General features: G+C 39.5%; 1 protein-coding gene across 5 annotated transcripts in view; it reads right to left on the bottom strand.

Moving 5' to 3' along the window:
* The window catches only part of IL1RAP (interleukin 1 receptor accessory protein), a 143,902-nt gene that overhangs the window by 53,843 nt on the left and 74,236 nt on the right, over window positions 1-15,823 (bottom strand). For all 5 annotated transcript variants that reach the window (XR_009262091.1, XR_009262092.1, XM_058730838.1 and 2 more), the window contains exons 3-4: window positions 4,428-4,713; window positions 55-241 (exon numbers count right to left, since the gene is read on the bottom strand). Coding sequence is in view for 3 of the 5 variants with exons in the window: in XM_058730838.1 (XP_058586821.1) it covers window positions 55-241; window positions 4,428-4,713 (473 nt within the window). In the remaining 2 variants the exon portion in view is untranslated. The remainder of the gene's footprint in view (window positions 1-54; window positions 242-4,427; window positions 4,714-15,823) is intronic.

Below are 15,823 nucleotides of genomic sequence, written 5' to 3'. Positions count from 1 at the left end.
ACTCAACAGTTATTGGCATTTTAGAGAGGGCAAAATGCTCTTGAGCTTGCTTACCATATACCAAGTGATGGTTGGTTTGACACTGGAAGGAAAAAATCCATCTACATTTGGACAAGTGATCTTCTGAACACCATATTCTATATATAGTCTATGTACTGGAAGTTTCATGGAGGAATTGAAGCAGCTATCTTTCTGAACCACTTCAAGAGGAAATGCAACTTTGCTGCAATACGTGGTGTTCCTGAAAAGAGAAATACACAGTAAGTGGGCAATCTCATTTTCATTTGATTTAACGCAGCAATCCCATTGAAATGAGCTAAAGGAAATAATGCTACATATGGAGATTTCATTTATCCGTAAGTTCATGTAAGAATTAAATGTATTATGGAGGTATTTCCTATACCAATTTGACATCACAAAATAAAAACAGACACCATTAACTACTATTGATATACTGAAATATTTACCTTTTAGGGTGACTGGGGAATTGCACTTGTGTTTGAATGTCTGCACACGTCATTTCACCTGCCTGGACAGGGCTGTTCTCCTCCCATCACCCCGCACCTTAGGCATTCCCTTGACTGAATTTATCATAGTTCAAACAAGGGCACAACCATGTGTATTTTCTTTTGTTCCTTGCATGTAATACAGTGTCTAAACTTTCAGAAGGCACTGAATAAATATATTATTTTTAATATTTATTTATTTTTGAGAGACAGAGAGAGACAGAGCATGAGCAGCAGAGGGGCAGAGAGAGAGAAGGAGACACAGAATCTGAAGTAGGTTCCAGTCTCTGAGCCTGACGCAGGGCTCAAACTCATGAACTGCAGGATCATGACCTGAGCCGAAGTGGGACGCTTAACCAACTGAGCCACCCAGGCGCCCCTGAATAAATGTTTCTTAAACAAATGGAATGAATGTAATACATGCATTTACATATGGGAAAACAATAAAGGGAACACAGATAATGAAAGTAACTGATTTCTTAGGGTAATGGGTAAATGGGTTATTCACTGATCAACCTTGTTTTGTGATTTCTGTGTAAGGTGACAAACACATATTAGATATTCATTAACTGATTAATTGAGACTAAATACAATGAAATAGGGAGATGCAATTCCCCCCTTTCCAAGATGAGAAGAGGGGTGTTTAAAGATGACTTATGACAATGGTAATAAGGTGAGAAGAGAGAGTGGCAGCTTTGATTTCTACCTACAAAAAGCAAAAGGTCTATCATGTGAAAGAAATATTCTCTTTTTTTCTTACTTTATTTACTTTGAGAAAGAAAGAGAGAGAGAGAGTACAAGCAGTGGAGTGGGGGAGAGAGAGAGAGAGAGAGATAATCCCAAAGTACTGACAGTGCAGAGCCTGATGCAAGGCTTGAACTCAAAGAACCATGAGATCACGACCTCAGCCAAAACCCAGAGTTGGACACTTAACCGACTGAGCCACCCAGGCACCCCTGGAAGAAATATTCTACAGTTGGAAATTATACAGAGGGTAATTTTCAGCTTTGTAAGATATATTCTCTGATTTAAAAAAAAATGATGAACAGTGGTGGGACTGACTTTTCCAGCTCCAAAAGTAAAATATGGATGTTATCTTAAGAGGGACATTGAAGCAAGAATACAATTGGTTCAGTCTTAAAGGATGAATCTTAATTTATGGCCTTAAATACATAAGGCCTTTGATTTTACATGGTTCAGTTTAAGGTCATTTTTCATTTAGGAATCACCTCAGGACAGTGGGAAGCTTCTGGTGTCCCCACCAGACAGGTTCACTTCTAGATTTTCTTTGGGGACACAGAATATTGGCAGACAGATAAACTGAATATATGGCCATCTGATAAGTATGGAAACTGCTAAGTAACATTTAAGGAATACTCAGGCCTAAACAGCCATACTGCTCCTGTAATGTAAAAGAAGATTAGAAAAGTTTGAGGAAGGGCTCTAGACAATTAGGAAACAGAAATGAGATAATGAAACACTAAAATGCAGAGTAGACAACAAGGTCATCCAGAAAGCTACTGATGACCCCTTCCCAAGTATTTCCTGATATCCACTACATGTGGAATGTTAATGGATTAACAACCGTCAAAGATGAAAAGGAGGTCAAGGAGTTTAGGCTAATTTTCTCATTGGGTGGAAACAGATACCAAAGTTATCAGATACTGACTTGCATGAGGTCACCAGCTAAGTAGGGTCAGGGCTGGGCAGATGGCCTAGTTTCTGTGTCTTTTCATCCAGTGCTCCTTCCACTATAATCTGTCTTAAACTCTCCTACAACGCTGTCTTGGGACATGAACAGTGGACACAGGCTCCTTGGAAGCCCACATGCTAGTCTAGAGTCCACTCCAATAAAACTAAAGAGTCAGGTGAAAATCTCAAATAGGCCTTCAGAAGTTACAAGGGACTCCCAAGGCCTTAGTGATGAAAATGCTCTGTGACAGAGAAAAGGTCCTTTTTCACTTCATCACGACACAGCTTAAATATATGAAAACATAGTCATATTTCTCCATTAGAGAATAGTTAATATCCATGAGAGACAAGGGGCACTCAGAAGAAGATGTGGAATTATCTATCATTATGTTATTATTTGTTGTACTGGTATGTCATTCAGCCCTATTGTTATGGGCCGAACTGTGTCCCCCAAATCCCTATGTTGAATTCCTAACCTCCAATACCTCAGAATGTGACCATATTTGGAGACAAGCCATTAAAGAGGTAATTAAGGTAAAATGAGTATGGTGGGCCCAAATCCAATATGATTGATGTGCTTAGAAGAAGAGAATAGGACAGAGATGACACATAGGGAAGACCTTATGAAGACATGGGAAGAAGATGGACGTGTATGAACCAAGAAGAGATAAATGAAATCAACCCTGATGACACATTGATCTTGGAATTCTAGCCTCCCAAACAGTGAGAACACACATTTCTAGTATTTAGTTACCAGTCTGCGGTATTTTGTTTTGGTAGCCATAGCAAACCAATGCACCTATTAAACAGCAGGAAACTATGTAAAAACAAAACAAACACACACACACACAAAAAAAACCCCAAAACAACAAAATAGTTATAAGCCATAAGCCAGATGGAAATTTAAACAACAAAGTAAAGCCTGGATGCTAAAAGGGGATCTTGGGGAAAAAGTAGCCAGAGAACTAAGCCTTAAAATGATTATTCTCTAGGGTTGTCTGGGTGGCTCATTTGGTTAAATGTCTGACTCTTGACTTTGGCTCAGGTCATGATCTCAGGGTCATGGGATGGAGCCCTGTATCCACCTATGCACTGAGCATGGAGCCTGCTTGGGGTTCTCACTCTGCCTCCCTCCCTCTCCCTGCTCCTACCATGCTTGCACACTCTCTCTCTCCCCCAAAATAAATAAATAAACATTTAAAAAATGATTATTCTCGGGGCGCCTGGGTGGTTCAGGCAGTTAAGTGTCTGACTTTGGCTCAGGTTATGATCTCGAGGTTCATGAGTTCAAGCCCTGCGTTGGGCTCTGTGCTGACAGCTGGGAGCCTGGAGCCTTCTTTGGATTCTGTGTCTCCCTCTCTCTTCCCCTCCCGCACTTGCTCTCTGTCTGTCTCTCTCTCTCAAAGATAAATAAACATTAAAAAACTTAAAAATAAATAAATAAATAAATACATAAATAAATAAATAAATAAATAAATAAATAAATAAATAAAATTTTTATTCTTCAGAGGGAGCTCAGTTTTTTAAAGATTTTTTTTTCAGAGCAAAAAACTATTAATTAATATTAATTAAAATAATAATAGAATGGGTATATTATGTAGTAAAATGCAAAATCTACATGAACTTTCAAAATTAAAAAAATTGATTTGAAAGAAATTTTGCAGTGTTGGTAGGGTGCTTTGGGTTACATTCTTCAATTCCCAATGATATGGTGTTTATTTGCTTCCTAGGGGATTTTGGTGAAAAAATTTGAAAGGCATTGCTCTAAATATATTTGATGGTTCCCAAATACTCTTTCTTCCATAAGGCATCCCAAGGCTTTATTCTGTGCCTGGAATTTTGAAAGATGCCAAGAATAACAGATATATATGGGTTCTAGTCCCCGCCCTCCTTATTGTCTAGGGAAATGAATGCCTCCAGGTAGGGCAGAAATGAAGGCAGGCTCTAATATCAGGGAAAAGGAACAAATAAACAAGATTCCAGCATTAGATAATCCTGATATATGCCAGGGTTTGAAAAGGAACCAGTTATAAAGAAAATTCTCAGGAGTACAGCCATTTTCTCAGCACACCTCTTTCAGACAACCTCTGCTAAGCCACTGAGGGGAGGTGTAACTAATTCTTTCTAGATGCTTTCTTCCCCTCCCCAGCTTCATAGCAGATGCATCATCTGGAAAAAAGCCCAAGAACTAAAGGGAAAAGAGAAAGTCACCACCAAGAATCAGGCTACCTTAACATGCAGGTATAGTTGCCCGTGTCATTGAGGAGGGTGGGTCGGAACCAGAGCACATCTTTCTCCTTACTGATGCGGTTGTCAGGGAGGCGGAAGTTAATTGGCTCCTCCAGGTCCCGGTCCTGTCTAGTCCAATACCAGATCAGAGTAAGGCCAGCTGAATGGGCTGTGCTGTAGTTGTATTTCAAGAAATGTTCAAAGAGCGGGCATTTGATGCGAGCTGGCTCATCTTCAAACACTTGGATCTGCCTCATGGTATCTAGTCCCCAGTCATCACAGCGCTCTGGAACGATCAGAAAAGAAAGGAAAAGCTGGTGAGTCATTTTATCGTAAAGGGCTGCAGAGAACATACCTTCCCCTTAGGACACCCAATCAATTCCAGGAACCCCCTTCTCTGGTCAGGTTTAGTAACCCTTCTGTAATAATTGCATGTCCGATGGGGAGCCTGGGTGGCTCAGTCAGTTAAGCATCTAACTTCAGCTCTGGTCATGATCTCCCAATTGGTGAGTTCGAGCCCCACGTCGGACTATGCACTGACAGTGCACAGCCTACTTGGGATTCTCTCTCTCTCTCCCTCTCTGCCCCTCCCCCACTTGCATTCTCTCTCTCTCTCTCTCTCTCTCTCTCTCTCAAAATAAATAAGCAAACTTTAATAATAATAATAATAATAATAATAATAATAATAATTGCATGTAACAGAAACCTGTGGTATGAAGAAATTATTTCTCTATCTTCCTTTATCATCTTTTGATTACCTCTTGGATAATGATTTGATCTTATAACTTGATCCTATTGTACCCTATAAGGTATGATGGAGAATCTCACCTGAAAAAGAAATCATGTGCTCTTTCACCCCTGTGGGGACAGAGGAGGTTCTATGGGGAAAACTGTAACTGAAAAGACAACCCTCAAGACTCTCGGTTCTTCCCAGGTCTCCTGATTTAGTGCCTAGATCTGCCCAGGCAAAGGTATCTATGTAACAGACTCACAAGCAAACCACATGTGTAATAAATAAAATGAATTTCACCACTAAAGTTTGTGGTTGTTTGTCAAGGCAACATTTTTGTGGCAGCAGATAACCAAGAGAACAACTAAATTTGTGGCTACTTTAATTTTGATAAAAGCAAAAATTGGAAGCCATGTGACATGCAGAAGAATTTGTAAGCAGTAAATCCTTAAGTAATAGATCTCTGAGAAATTTAACAAACTGGCTTTTCCAAGACTCAACAAATTACTATTATTTATAATCACTATGCTTTTATTTAGAAATACCTTTTAAAATCCAATATACAAAGAAAGAATGGGAAAGATCAAAATGTTGTCCACACCAATCCAAATATGACAGTAATTTTTAAAAATAAAACATTTATCTTACCAGATTCTTGAAATACATTTTCATTAAAGTTAAAAAGTTGCAGAATCAGCTCATTCAGTTTATAGGAAATTACAACTGTAGTTTTTCAGATACATATGTCAGATTGAATACATGCAACCAATTTCACTCCTTTCTGAAACTTCACTGAAACTAAAATAATGTTTCAAGACATAACCCCAAGTAATAGCAAGAATAGGAAAAAAGACAGGAACAACATCAAAATTGACAAGCTGTAATCAGTTCAGCACATTTAAACAGACAAATCCTAAACTGGCACGGAAGGCTGGAGAGCATACCAATGTACAATTCCGAATGCAGAAAAGACCCAGAAGGAACTGTCAGCCCTGAGATAAGGAATCACCAGTGCCATTCACTCAATATTTCCGGGTTCTCTTCTAGGTTGAAGACTCCACTTTTCCACCCCTCTGAAGGAGAGGCCATGTGACTAAATTTGGCCAATATGATGTAGTGAGTGTCACTTGTGTTGATTATTTTCAGGGCTAGAGCATATTTTATCATGTTCCCTTTTCGTCTGCCTTGGCAAATATAAAAGCACAGGGATTGAGCCTCCTTTAACTTGGGTCCCTTGATGTAGATGACATAAAACAAAGGAAAAAAAAACCAGAAAGCAGAGAACCATCAATTAAATAAGTCAATGAAAACAGACTTACACCACAAAACTATTTTTTTTTTTAAACTGGAAAAAGAGAAGATGCTATAAAGAACCAGAGAGTAAGAAAGGAGACCAAAAAAAAAAAAAAAAAAAAAAAAAAAAAAAAAAAAAAAAAAAAAAAAAAAAATGGTCACTTACAAAAGACCAGGGATCAGAATGGCTTTGATGGCTTTGGAACTTTCAAAAACAAGATTGGAAACTGGAAGATAATGAAGCAATGTATGTGAAGGGGAATTATTTTCAATTTTGAAACTAAACCCAAGGAAACAATCAAGTGTGAAGGTGGCATTTTCAGGCACATCAAGACTCAGTAATTTTACTTCCCATATGCTCTTTATCATGAGGCTTCTGAGGGATTTGTGTTAGTAAAATGAGAGGGAAAAAAAGCAAATTATGGGATGGAGGAAGAAGGGATCCAGTTCAAGACAGAGGGGAAAGGAATCTCCAGAATAACAATGAAGGAGATTCTAGGCACACAGCTATGCAGCAGGGCTTGGTGATGAACCAAGGTAAGTAGAAGGGGATGGAAATCTCCAATTAAAAAAATAATAATAATTGTAACTAATAAATTACCTGATGAAATTAGCACTGTGGAAAATTATGCTGAAAGGCAACTGTAAAGTATGACACGGTTATCCAGAAGATCCAAATTAAAGTGAGCATATGAAGGCAAGGCAATTAATAACTTCCAAAAGTAAGAAAGTAAACATAATCACAGTTCATTAATATGTGAAGGCATATTAATTAAATGATTATTGATTCAAATATTGTAGCACATACGTAGAGAAGAATGGGTAAATAGAGGGTACGGCCATTTAAGAGAGAGAAATCTCATTTACTATAATTAAAAAGTGAGGGGCGCCTGGGTGGCTCAGTCTGTTAAGCGTCCGACTTCGGCTAAGGTCATGATCTCACAGTTTGTGGGTTTGAGTCCTGTGTCAGGCTCTGTGCTGACTCTCAGATACTCTCAGATCTCATTTACTATAATTAAAAAGTGAGGGGCGCCTAGGTGGCTCAGTCAGTTAAGTGTCCAACTTCGGCTAAGGTCATGATCTCACAGTTTGTGGGTTTGAGACCTGTGTCAGGCTCTGTGCTGACTCTCAGATCCTGGAGCCTGTTTCGGATTCTGTGTCTCCCTCTCTCTCTGCCCTTCCCCTGTCTCTGTTTCTCTCTGTGTCTCAAAAACAAGTAAGCTTTAAAAAAAAAAAAAAAGTGAAAAAAAAATAATGCCCAGAGTTGGCTACATGAAAAATAACACTAGGCACAAATTAATTAGCAAAATATAGATAGGAAATGCCAGAAGAAATCAATAAAATACCTCGAAGTGGTGGCTTCTAAAGAAAAGAGCTAGCAGATGTGAGGCAACTTTAGGCAGAAAGAGTACAATTATTTTGGTGTAAACCTTTTAATATATTGGCCTTAAAAAAATCTCTGTGCGTGATTTCTCTGAACATAATTAACCTAATAATTAGAAGAAAAAAGGGAAGGAAAGATGGTAGGAAGGAAGGGAGCGCATATCTATCATGCAATACAATTGGCAAAGCCAATCTCCGTGTTTCACCACCCTAATCATATCAACTTTCCATTAGGACAAAAAAAAAGTCTTGATTTCACTTTTTAATTCCAAAATTTGTATCAGTGTGCTTTGGCACGGCAGTCATTCACTTTTGAATTATAAGGTAGAGTTTAAAAGAAAAAGAGAATGACAGGCAGCTGATGGTATCTGGAACTTCACCATACTGTTTGTCACCTGAAGGGAAAAGATGCCACTGCCTTCTGTATTTCATAAAAATATGCTTTATGCTGTTCCTGCAGGCACCTCCCTCAAGAGGTCTTTCTATGTGTCCACATGTGGATGATGGTAGAGGCAAGGCTATCAAATGAAAGTTAACATCCTTCTCGCAACTCTGCTCTCTAATACTCTCAATTCAGATCACCCCAACTTGGGCCAGTAGACAGCAGTTCTCACGCCATGACTGTCATAACAGGAACCCTGGTAAACCAGACAGAAAGAAGAGACCCTTCTGAGGGTTAATGGCACCTTGATTAAAGGAGACTTCCTGACACCAATATTACAAATTGTCACTTTGTTTGGTGCCTGGAGGTCTTTACAGTCCTGGGAATGATGAATAGTAAGATGGATGATAAGTGACAGGTCCATTTTTCTTTTGTAAAAGTAGGAGAATGCAGACTGTGAAAAGGGGGATGAGCAGACCGCGAGTGTGACATCTCAACCGCAAGCATGTACTCAGACCAACCGAGGAGGAAGTAGGACATGGAACTCCGGTGACCACTGGGGCAGATGTGGCAGAGACTGGCTTAATGTTCCTGAACCCTGGTTTCCCTTGGCCCATATGGAAACTACATATCCTTGGCAACTGAATTGGGGCCATTTGGTTTGGTTCTGGCCAATGGATGCAGCTGGAAATGTTTTAACCTGAAACTCCCAGCTTAACCTACGAAGCTTTCTCCTTCCCTCACATGGAGTCCCTGAGGGCCAGAAAATTTTGAATAACATAGTATCACAAGATGGAAGGAGCCTGGATCCCTGCCACTGTTTGGAGCAGAGCTCCTTGGAAATGCCATCTCACTTTCAGGGGGCTGTGATTGAGTGAAGAAATCAACTTCTATTGCGTTCAGCCACTGAGATGTGGGGGCATATTGTTACAGTAACTAGTATTTCCATCTTTCTTACACTAACTAGTATTTCTACCTTAACTAACAAAAGGCAGGATTCTCCTTTTATTGCATAACTTAATACATCAAGAGCAGACACATTTTAAAACAGCTTTTGTTAAAGTCCCTCACATACTAAAATTTAAATGCAGATCAATCACTTAGATTTTTGGCCGATTCCATAGACTTAGAATCTTTTCAATCAATTTAAATGCAATTCATCTTAAAGTGGCAAATAAATTACTATACCTACTAGGTATATCCCTTACAGATTGTCCCATGAGCCAAGTAAACATATCTATAAAGTGAATCAGCCTCCTTTACAATAGGGACTGAAAAATACACATATCGGCATTCCTAAACATTAGCCAAAAAAAAAAAAAAAAAAAAAGGTATTATTGAGATTTTTCTTTGGGGTGTTTGTCCATTTGAAATTTGTTCTCTGAGTTTTTAAGTTTCCCTCACCAGCCACCCGAGGGTATTTTGTTGGAGCTTTTTAAATTATTCAATGAACAAATAAAAATAAAATCTATGGCAACAGGCTGGAGTGTCATGTAATACCAAATTAATTATATGACTCACTACAGGCACCAGCTGAAGAAAAGACTGGGGAAAAGGCTGCTATGCAAATATATTTGTCTCTAATAACAGCAAAGGGAATTTAGCAAATTATTGGCAGAGCGAATTACTTTTTTGTTTAAAATGTCCCTTCTTACCCGGTGTGCTCCACAGTGGAAGTCCTCTCTCAACTGGCCCCTCGACACGGGGAGCCACGAAGTCATCATTTCCCTCAGCCAAAGGATTTCTTAAGGCTGAGGCTGGGTGGCACAGAGGACTAATGGAATGTGCAAAGCTTCCCAAAGCCAAGTCACTGGAAAATCCAACCCACGCTCCTGACAGCAATTAGCATTTATATAGCAGGGTATACATTTTAACTAATTAATCTCACAACACCCTCTTGGGCTTTCATGCCCATTCCCACATTACATGCCAGGAAACGGAGACAGAGAGATTAATTGACTTACTTTTGCCTGACTGGTAGCACAAATAAAGGCTTCCTGAACATAGATCTAGGATGCTTGTCCCTAATCTGTGCTCACACATTCAAAGCAAGATATTTCCCACAGGAAAAGCTATTCATATATTTGTATTTATTAAATATTCATTCAGAATCTGCTGGGAGCAAGGCACTGGGCTGGGTGCTGGGTAGAAAGATATGTAGATATAAAACCTTAGGAAGCTCAGGTATAAAAAAGAAAAAGGGAAAGATTTAAATGTTGGCCGACTTCAGGTAGAATTACTTTCCATATGTGATTAATCGCCATATGCCACTTAATTGACATATAACCTTGGGCAAATTCTTCCCCTCTCAGACTCAGTTTTTGCATGTGTAACATGCCTACCTTATAGTGTTGAGTGAGGATTAAGGGGCTTGGTAAAATACAAGGAGCTCAGGACATATTGGGCTGAACTTGCATCATAAATCTGAATAGGACCTTGCCTGTCAAGAAGTTGACAATCTTGGAAAAAGAAAGATTAAGTGAAAATACCTGGTGGAATGAACCAACTGTTATAATAGGCTTCTAAGTAGGAGTATAGCTATCGTATGATTGCATTATATTATATTAGGTAGGGGAAGCAAATGGTAGTCTTGAGATTGGATTGTGATCAGAAACAATCCTTTTTCATATCCTCAGCTGGAACTCAATATGCTTTAAAAACCGTCCCACCAGTAAATTTCAGTAGTCTTATCTAAGCCTGAGGGCAGAGACTAAGTATAATGAAAAGGCTGGTTTTATAACCCATTCTTATAGTTTTGCTTAATTTTGTTTTTCTAGTGGTATACGTGGCTTCTCAGGAAATATTAGCCGGGGACTATGGTCTAGGGAGAATCCAAGGTGTGAGTAATGTTGAATGACCTGCACAATGACAAAGAGTAAGTCAACAAGTTGAGTGTGGGCAAGTTTCTGAGGCAAGATAGAGGAGTGCCAGACGCTGGAACATTAGCAGGAGCCCTAACAGAGGAGGCATATGGCACAGAGCACAGAGCACCACAGTTGGGGACAACAGATATTATTTAAAGACAGGCTTTGGCACCTGCATTTATTAATTCATTAAAAAATTACACAGTGAGCATCCTGCCATGGGTCAAGCTCAGGATGCACTGGTGAACAAAACAAAGGTCTCATGGAGTTTACCTCCTAACACAGGGAGACTGACAATCAAATAAGAAAAGTATAGGGGTGCCTGGGTGGCTCAGTCGGTGAAGGGTCCGACTTCAGCTCAGGTCATGATCTTGCGGTTCATGAGTTCAAACCCTGCGTCGGGCTCTGTGCAGACAGCTCAAAGCCTGGAGCCTTCTTCAGATTCTGTGTCTCCCTCCCTCTCTGTCCTTCCCTGCTCCTGCTCATGCTCTGTCTCTCCTTTCTTTCTTTCTTTCTTTCTTTCTTTCTTTCTTTCTTTCTTTCTTTCTTTCTCAAAAATAAACATTAAACAATTTTTTTTAAATAAATAAGAAAAGCACAGAGTATTTTGGAAGGTTAGTCAATGGAACAAAGAAAAACACAAAACCTGGTAAGAGGGATCAGGAATGAGGGAGAGGGAAGAGCGAAGAAGGAGGAATTTACAATTTTAAAGAGGGCAGTCAGGGTGAGTCCCTCAGCCATTACGAACCTCAGCTCCTAAAACCAAAACTTCAAGCTCATACTACAGAGGAGTTATGAAAACTGAATGAGCCTAAGACATAAAGTACGACAGCAACTGTAAAGTTCTATGCACATATTAGTTACAATTAATCTGTGTGCTGCCATTTTCTATGTGACCTTTGGAAAACGATTTTCTCACTCTGGTCTATGGAAGAAACTGCTAGTCATGTCCCACTGACCTTGTCCCCACACTCCCCTTCTTCAAAAGTATGGGAATTTTCATCTGGGCACATAGCCGTTCAGAAGAAAGACTACATTTCCCAAGCTTTCCCCTCACTTGGATGTGCTCAAGTGGCAAGTTCTAATCATTGGAATATATTTGAAATTTCATGTGGTAGATTCCAAAAACATTTTTTTCTTTTTATTATTATTATTATTATTATTATTATTATTATTATTATTATATTTGAGAGAGCATGCACGTGCACACATGAGCAGGGGAAAGGGCAGAGGGAGAGAGAGAGAGAGAGAGAGAGAGAGAGAATATTAAGCAGGCTGTATGCTCAGTGTTGAACTCCATGCCCGGCTCGATCTCCCAACCCTGAGATCATGACCTGAGCTGAAATCAAGAGTCGGACACCTAACCGACCGAGCCCCCCAGGTGTCCCCAAAAACATTTCTTGAGAGATACTGGTATGTTCCTAGGCTCCGGCTCCCATTCCATTTCTTCCATCCTGCTGCTTGGAACAGGGACGCTACATCATGGAAGATAAGAATGAAGGGCACACCTAACAGATGGTGGAATGTGAAAGTGAAAGACATAACGCAAGGTGCTGCCTTACCAGCCCTCAGCATTCTAGCTCTAGATTTTACATAAGAAAGAAACTTTCCCATATCATTGCTATTCAAAGTGTGGTTCACAACCCACCAGCATCATCAGCACCTTGGTAGCTTGTCAGAACTGAAGATCTTTAGGCCCCACCCAGACTAATTGAATTAGAAACTACAGTTTAACAAGATTTTCAGATTATTCCTAAGCACATTAACATTGGATAAGTATTAGTTTAAACCAGGATTGTTTTGTGTGTCCTTAGTCACAGTTGATCATCATACTGAAGGATAACAATGTCTTATTTAATGTATTAAAGTAGGAAGATTGTTGAATAAATTGTGAGGTTTATCCACCCCATAAGTCTATGTCTCTTTCATTAGTTACGTTTAAAAAATATTTTCTTTTTTGTTCCTCAATGGAAAAAAAAATGCTTAAAATAGCAGGATATTCTTCTAGCAAAGTTCTATAGCAAACAACTGGTTTAAAAAAAAAAATCTACAAACTACATTTCCTAGAATATGATGTAAGTAGAAAAATATTATTAAAAGAGGTATTTTTTTTTAATCCAGGGGAGAGCTACCCAAACAAAGGTCTAGAAAATGTTTCTGAAGTTCTGTGGTTATCAACTAAGCTTTGAAAAGAAGAGAGAGAAGTGAGGGGTGGGGGAGGAAGAGCCAGAGAGGCTGTGAACATCCATCAGAAATCTTCATGTTGCTTGTACTGTTCAACAACACTGAGCTAATAACTCGGCAGATGGTTTTCCTGGACCAGATAATTAGACATACCTTACTCCCACCAAAAAAGGGAGTTTTCTTGATTGAGTAATTTGAAGAAAATAAGAAATAGTCCTGAGCAGATGAGAAGATTTGTGAGATAAAGAAAGCATGCCAAATTCAGAAAGCTGGTTGATGGGGGCAGGGGGTGGGGGATCCGCATGCGACAGCCTCAATTTTGCAGATGTCATTAGAGCTTGTTCCTAGGACAAGTTTTATTCCTGATTGTGTGCTGCTCCTTCCTGTAGCACCAGACTTTCATCTTTACCCTGCCCTAAAGACTGTTACTTTATATCAATTAAAAGGGGTGGGTCTGGCCAGTTCTTTTAGAAAATGTGGAGCAAATAATTACCAGGCAAAGACGAAAACAAAGAAAATAACATAAAGGAAGAGGTAAAAGAGGAAAATGAACCCTCACCGATGAAAACATCCAAACCCATGAAGTTTAAAGCCAGAACATATACTATTGTCACTGATACTTAAAGTTACGAAATCACATTATCTAAAAGATGACTGAGAGCTGGGGTTTTTCAGAGCCTAATTATCATCACGGAGCCAGTACACCAGGCTCTCTGAACAGTATGGTTTTCATTCCGTCTCTGTCATGTGGAGGTTCCTTTCTGACTTTCTGAACATGAGTGCCACGTCCTACAAAGTTTCCCTCGTGGCAGAGGATGTGAGGAAAAACCCCGGGGTCTCCATCTCCAGAGAATTTTACAGTCCCTAGGTCTAGAAGAGCGGCTGAAGGTCTGCAGGCTCTTTCTTGGTCTCCATGAAGTCAGATCACAACTGGTTTTTGGAGCTCCAACAAAAGGATGCTTAATCATCATGTGTTAATGTCCAAGTAGGGTCCAACAGATCCCCTGCCTGCTGCTGTGCATAATCAAGAAGAACATGGAATAGCATCATCTAATAGCCACCTACAAAAGGCTCTGTTTCTCCCATCAAAGTTGCAGCAGGGGTTAGCAGGCTAAAGAATGGATTCTGGGTGTGCTGCCTCTGTACCATGGTTCCATTATTTTCTTTAAAAAAAAATTCTTGTAATGAGCATCCTCATGTAGCTGAAGGGAATGATTTTCTTTGCAGGGCTGTTGTGACCATACATAAACTGGCTTATGTCAAGTGTGGCACAGCACACTGGAGAGACTCTAAGCAGTCATTATCTGGTTTCTATGGTTTTTTTTTTATCCCCAAGAAATCTTTTCTAATCTGTGATTAAGATGTAAAGATCCAATTACCATTCTCATATAATAATCAAGCAGCCTTCACTCTCTATTTTCATTATTACATAATATTTATTCAGGGTCCTATGAGTGCCAGTGGCTATAAACAAAATGCAGGGAAAAACATGATCTCTGCCTTCAGATTTCTATTCAAGAAACAGGTTGTCAGCATTAGAAGTAAAGGTATTTCACACTCTATCATAGAATCCCAGAACATAAGGATTTTAGGTCTGCTTGTAGCCTCCAGTGTTGGTAGAATAGCTGCTAATACCCCATACCACAGATGAGTGAATGAAGCTAAGAGAGAATAAAAACAGGTCTGAGCCAACAATCGATGATAGAGGTGTGAAGGGACCAAACCACGTCTCCTATATCCCGAAACAACTTTCCCTCTGGTGTATACGGTACCTAGTCTCTGGAGTCTGACAATCCTAGTTCAAATTCTTGTTCTGTCACTTCCTAGCCATGTGAGTACCCACAAGCAAATTAAATATCCTATATGCCAAAGCAGGCTAATCTGAAGATTAAATGGGACAACACCTTTAAAGTATTTAGCAGAGAGCTGTTCAGTGGTCCTATTATTTATACTGCATTCTTCTCTGAATTCCACGCTGAGTATGGCCAACTTCAAACTGAATATGGCCCAACAAATGTTGTTAACATTTAAACTATGGGGACTTGCCCCTAACAAAGTGTTTGAGGGCATTAGACTGCAAGGCAGTTTAAAAAACATTCAGAATAACACTTTCATTTTACAAACAGGACAACTAAGCCCAGAGAGCTAACTTGATAAATGGCACTGAGCTCACGAGTGGCAAGCACGGAATCGCTTCTTTTTGATCCAAATGTCATTTCCTTTCTCTTACATCATCCGGGTAAAATAGATATTCCTAAGACATATCTCCAGAAACACTCCTAGTTGGTACTGGGGACGTAAGCAGTACAATATTATATTCCTCTTCCAAATAGAGGATGAAATAGGCAAAATAGCAAACCTCAGAATAGTGGAACAAATAGCATTAACAATGGACTGAAGATGATAACTTTGAGTGCATTCTATGTGATCAAGCCACACAACTATTCTTTTCCTCCCACTCATACTATAGGTAAAGACACTGGTATGTGGATCTTGTCTTTGAGGCTGAAAACAAAGTAGGTGGTAATGCGGACCATACTTGGGGCACCTGGAAAGAAGG

This window comes from Neofelis nebulosa, chromosome 5 (assembly GCF_028018385.1).
Source record: "Neofelis nebulosa isolate mNeoNeb1 chromosome 5, mNeoNeb1.pri, whole genome shotgun sequence".
NCBI lineage: Eukaryota > Metazoa > Chordata > Mammalia > Carnivora > Felidae > Neofelis > Neofelis nebulosa.
This window is presented reverse-complemented; position numbering and strand designations above follow the sequence as displayed.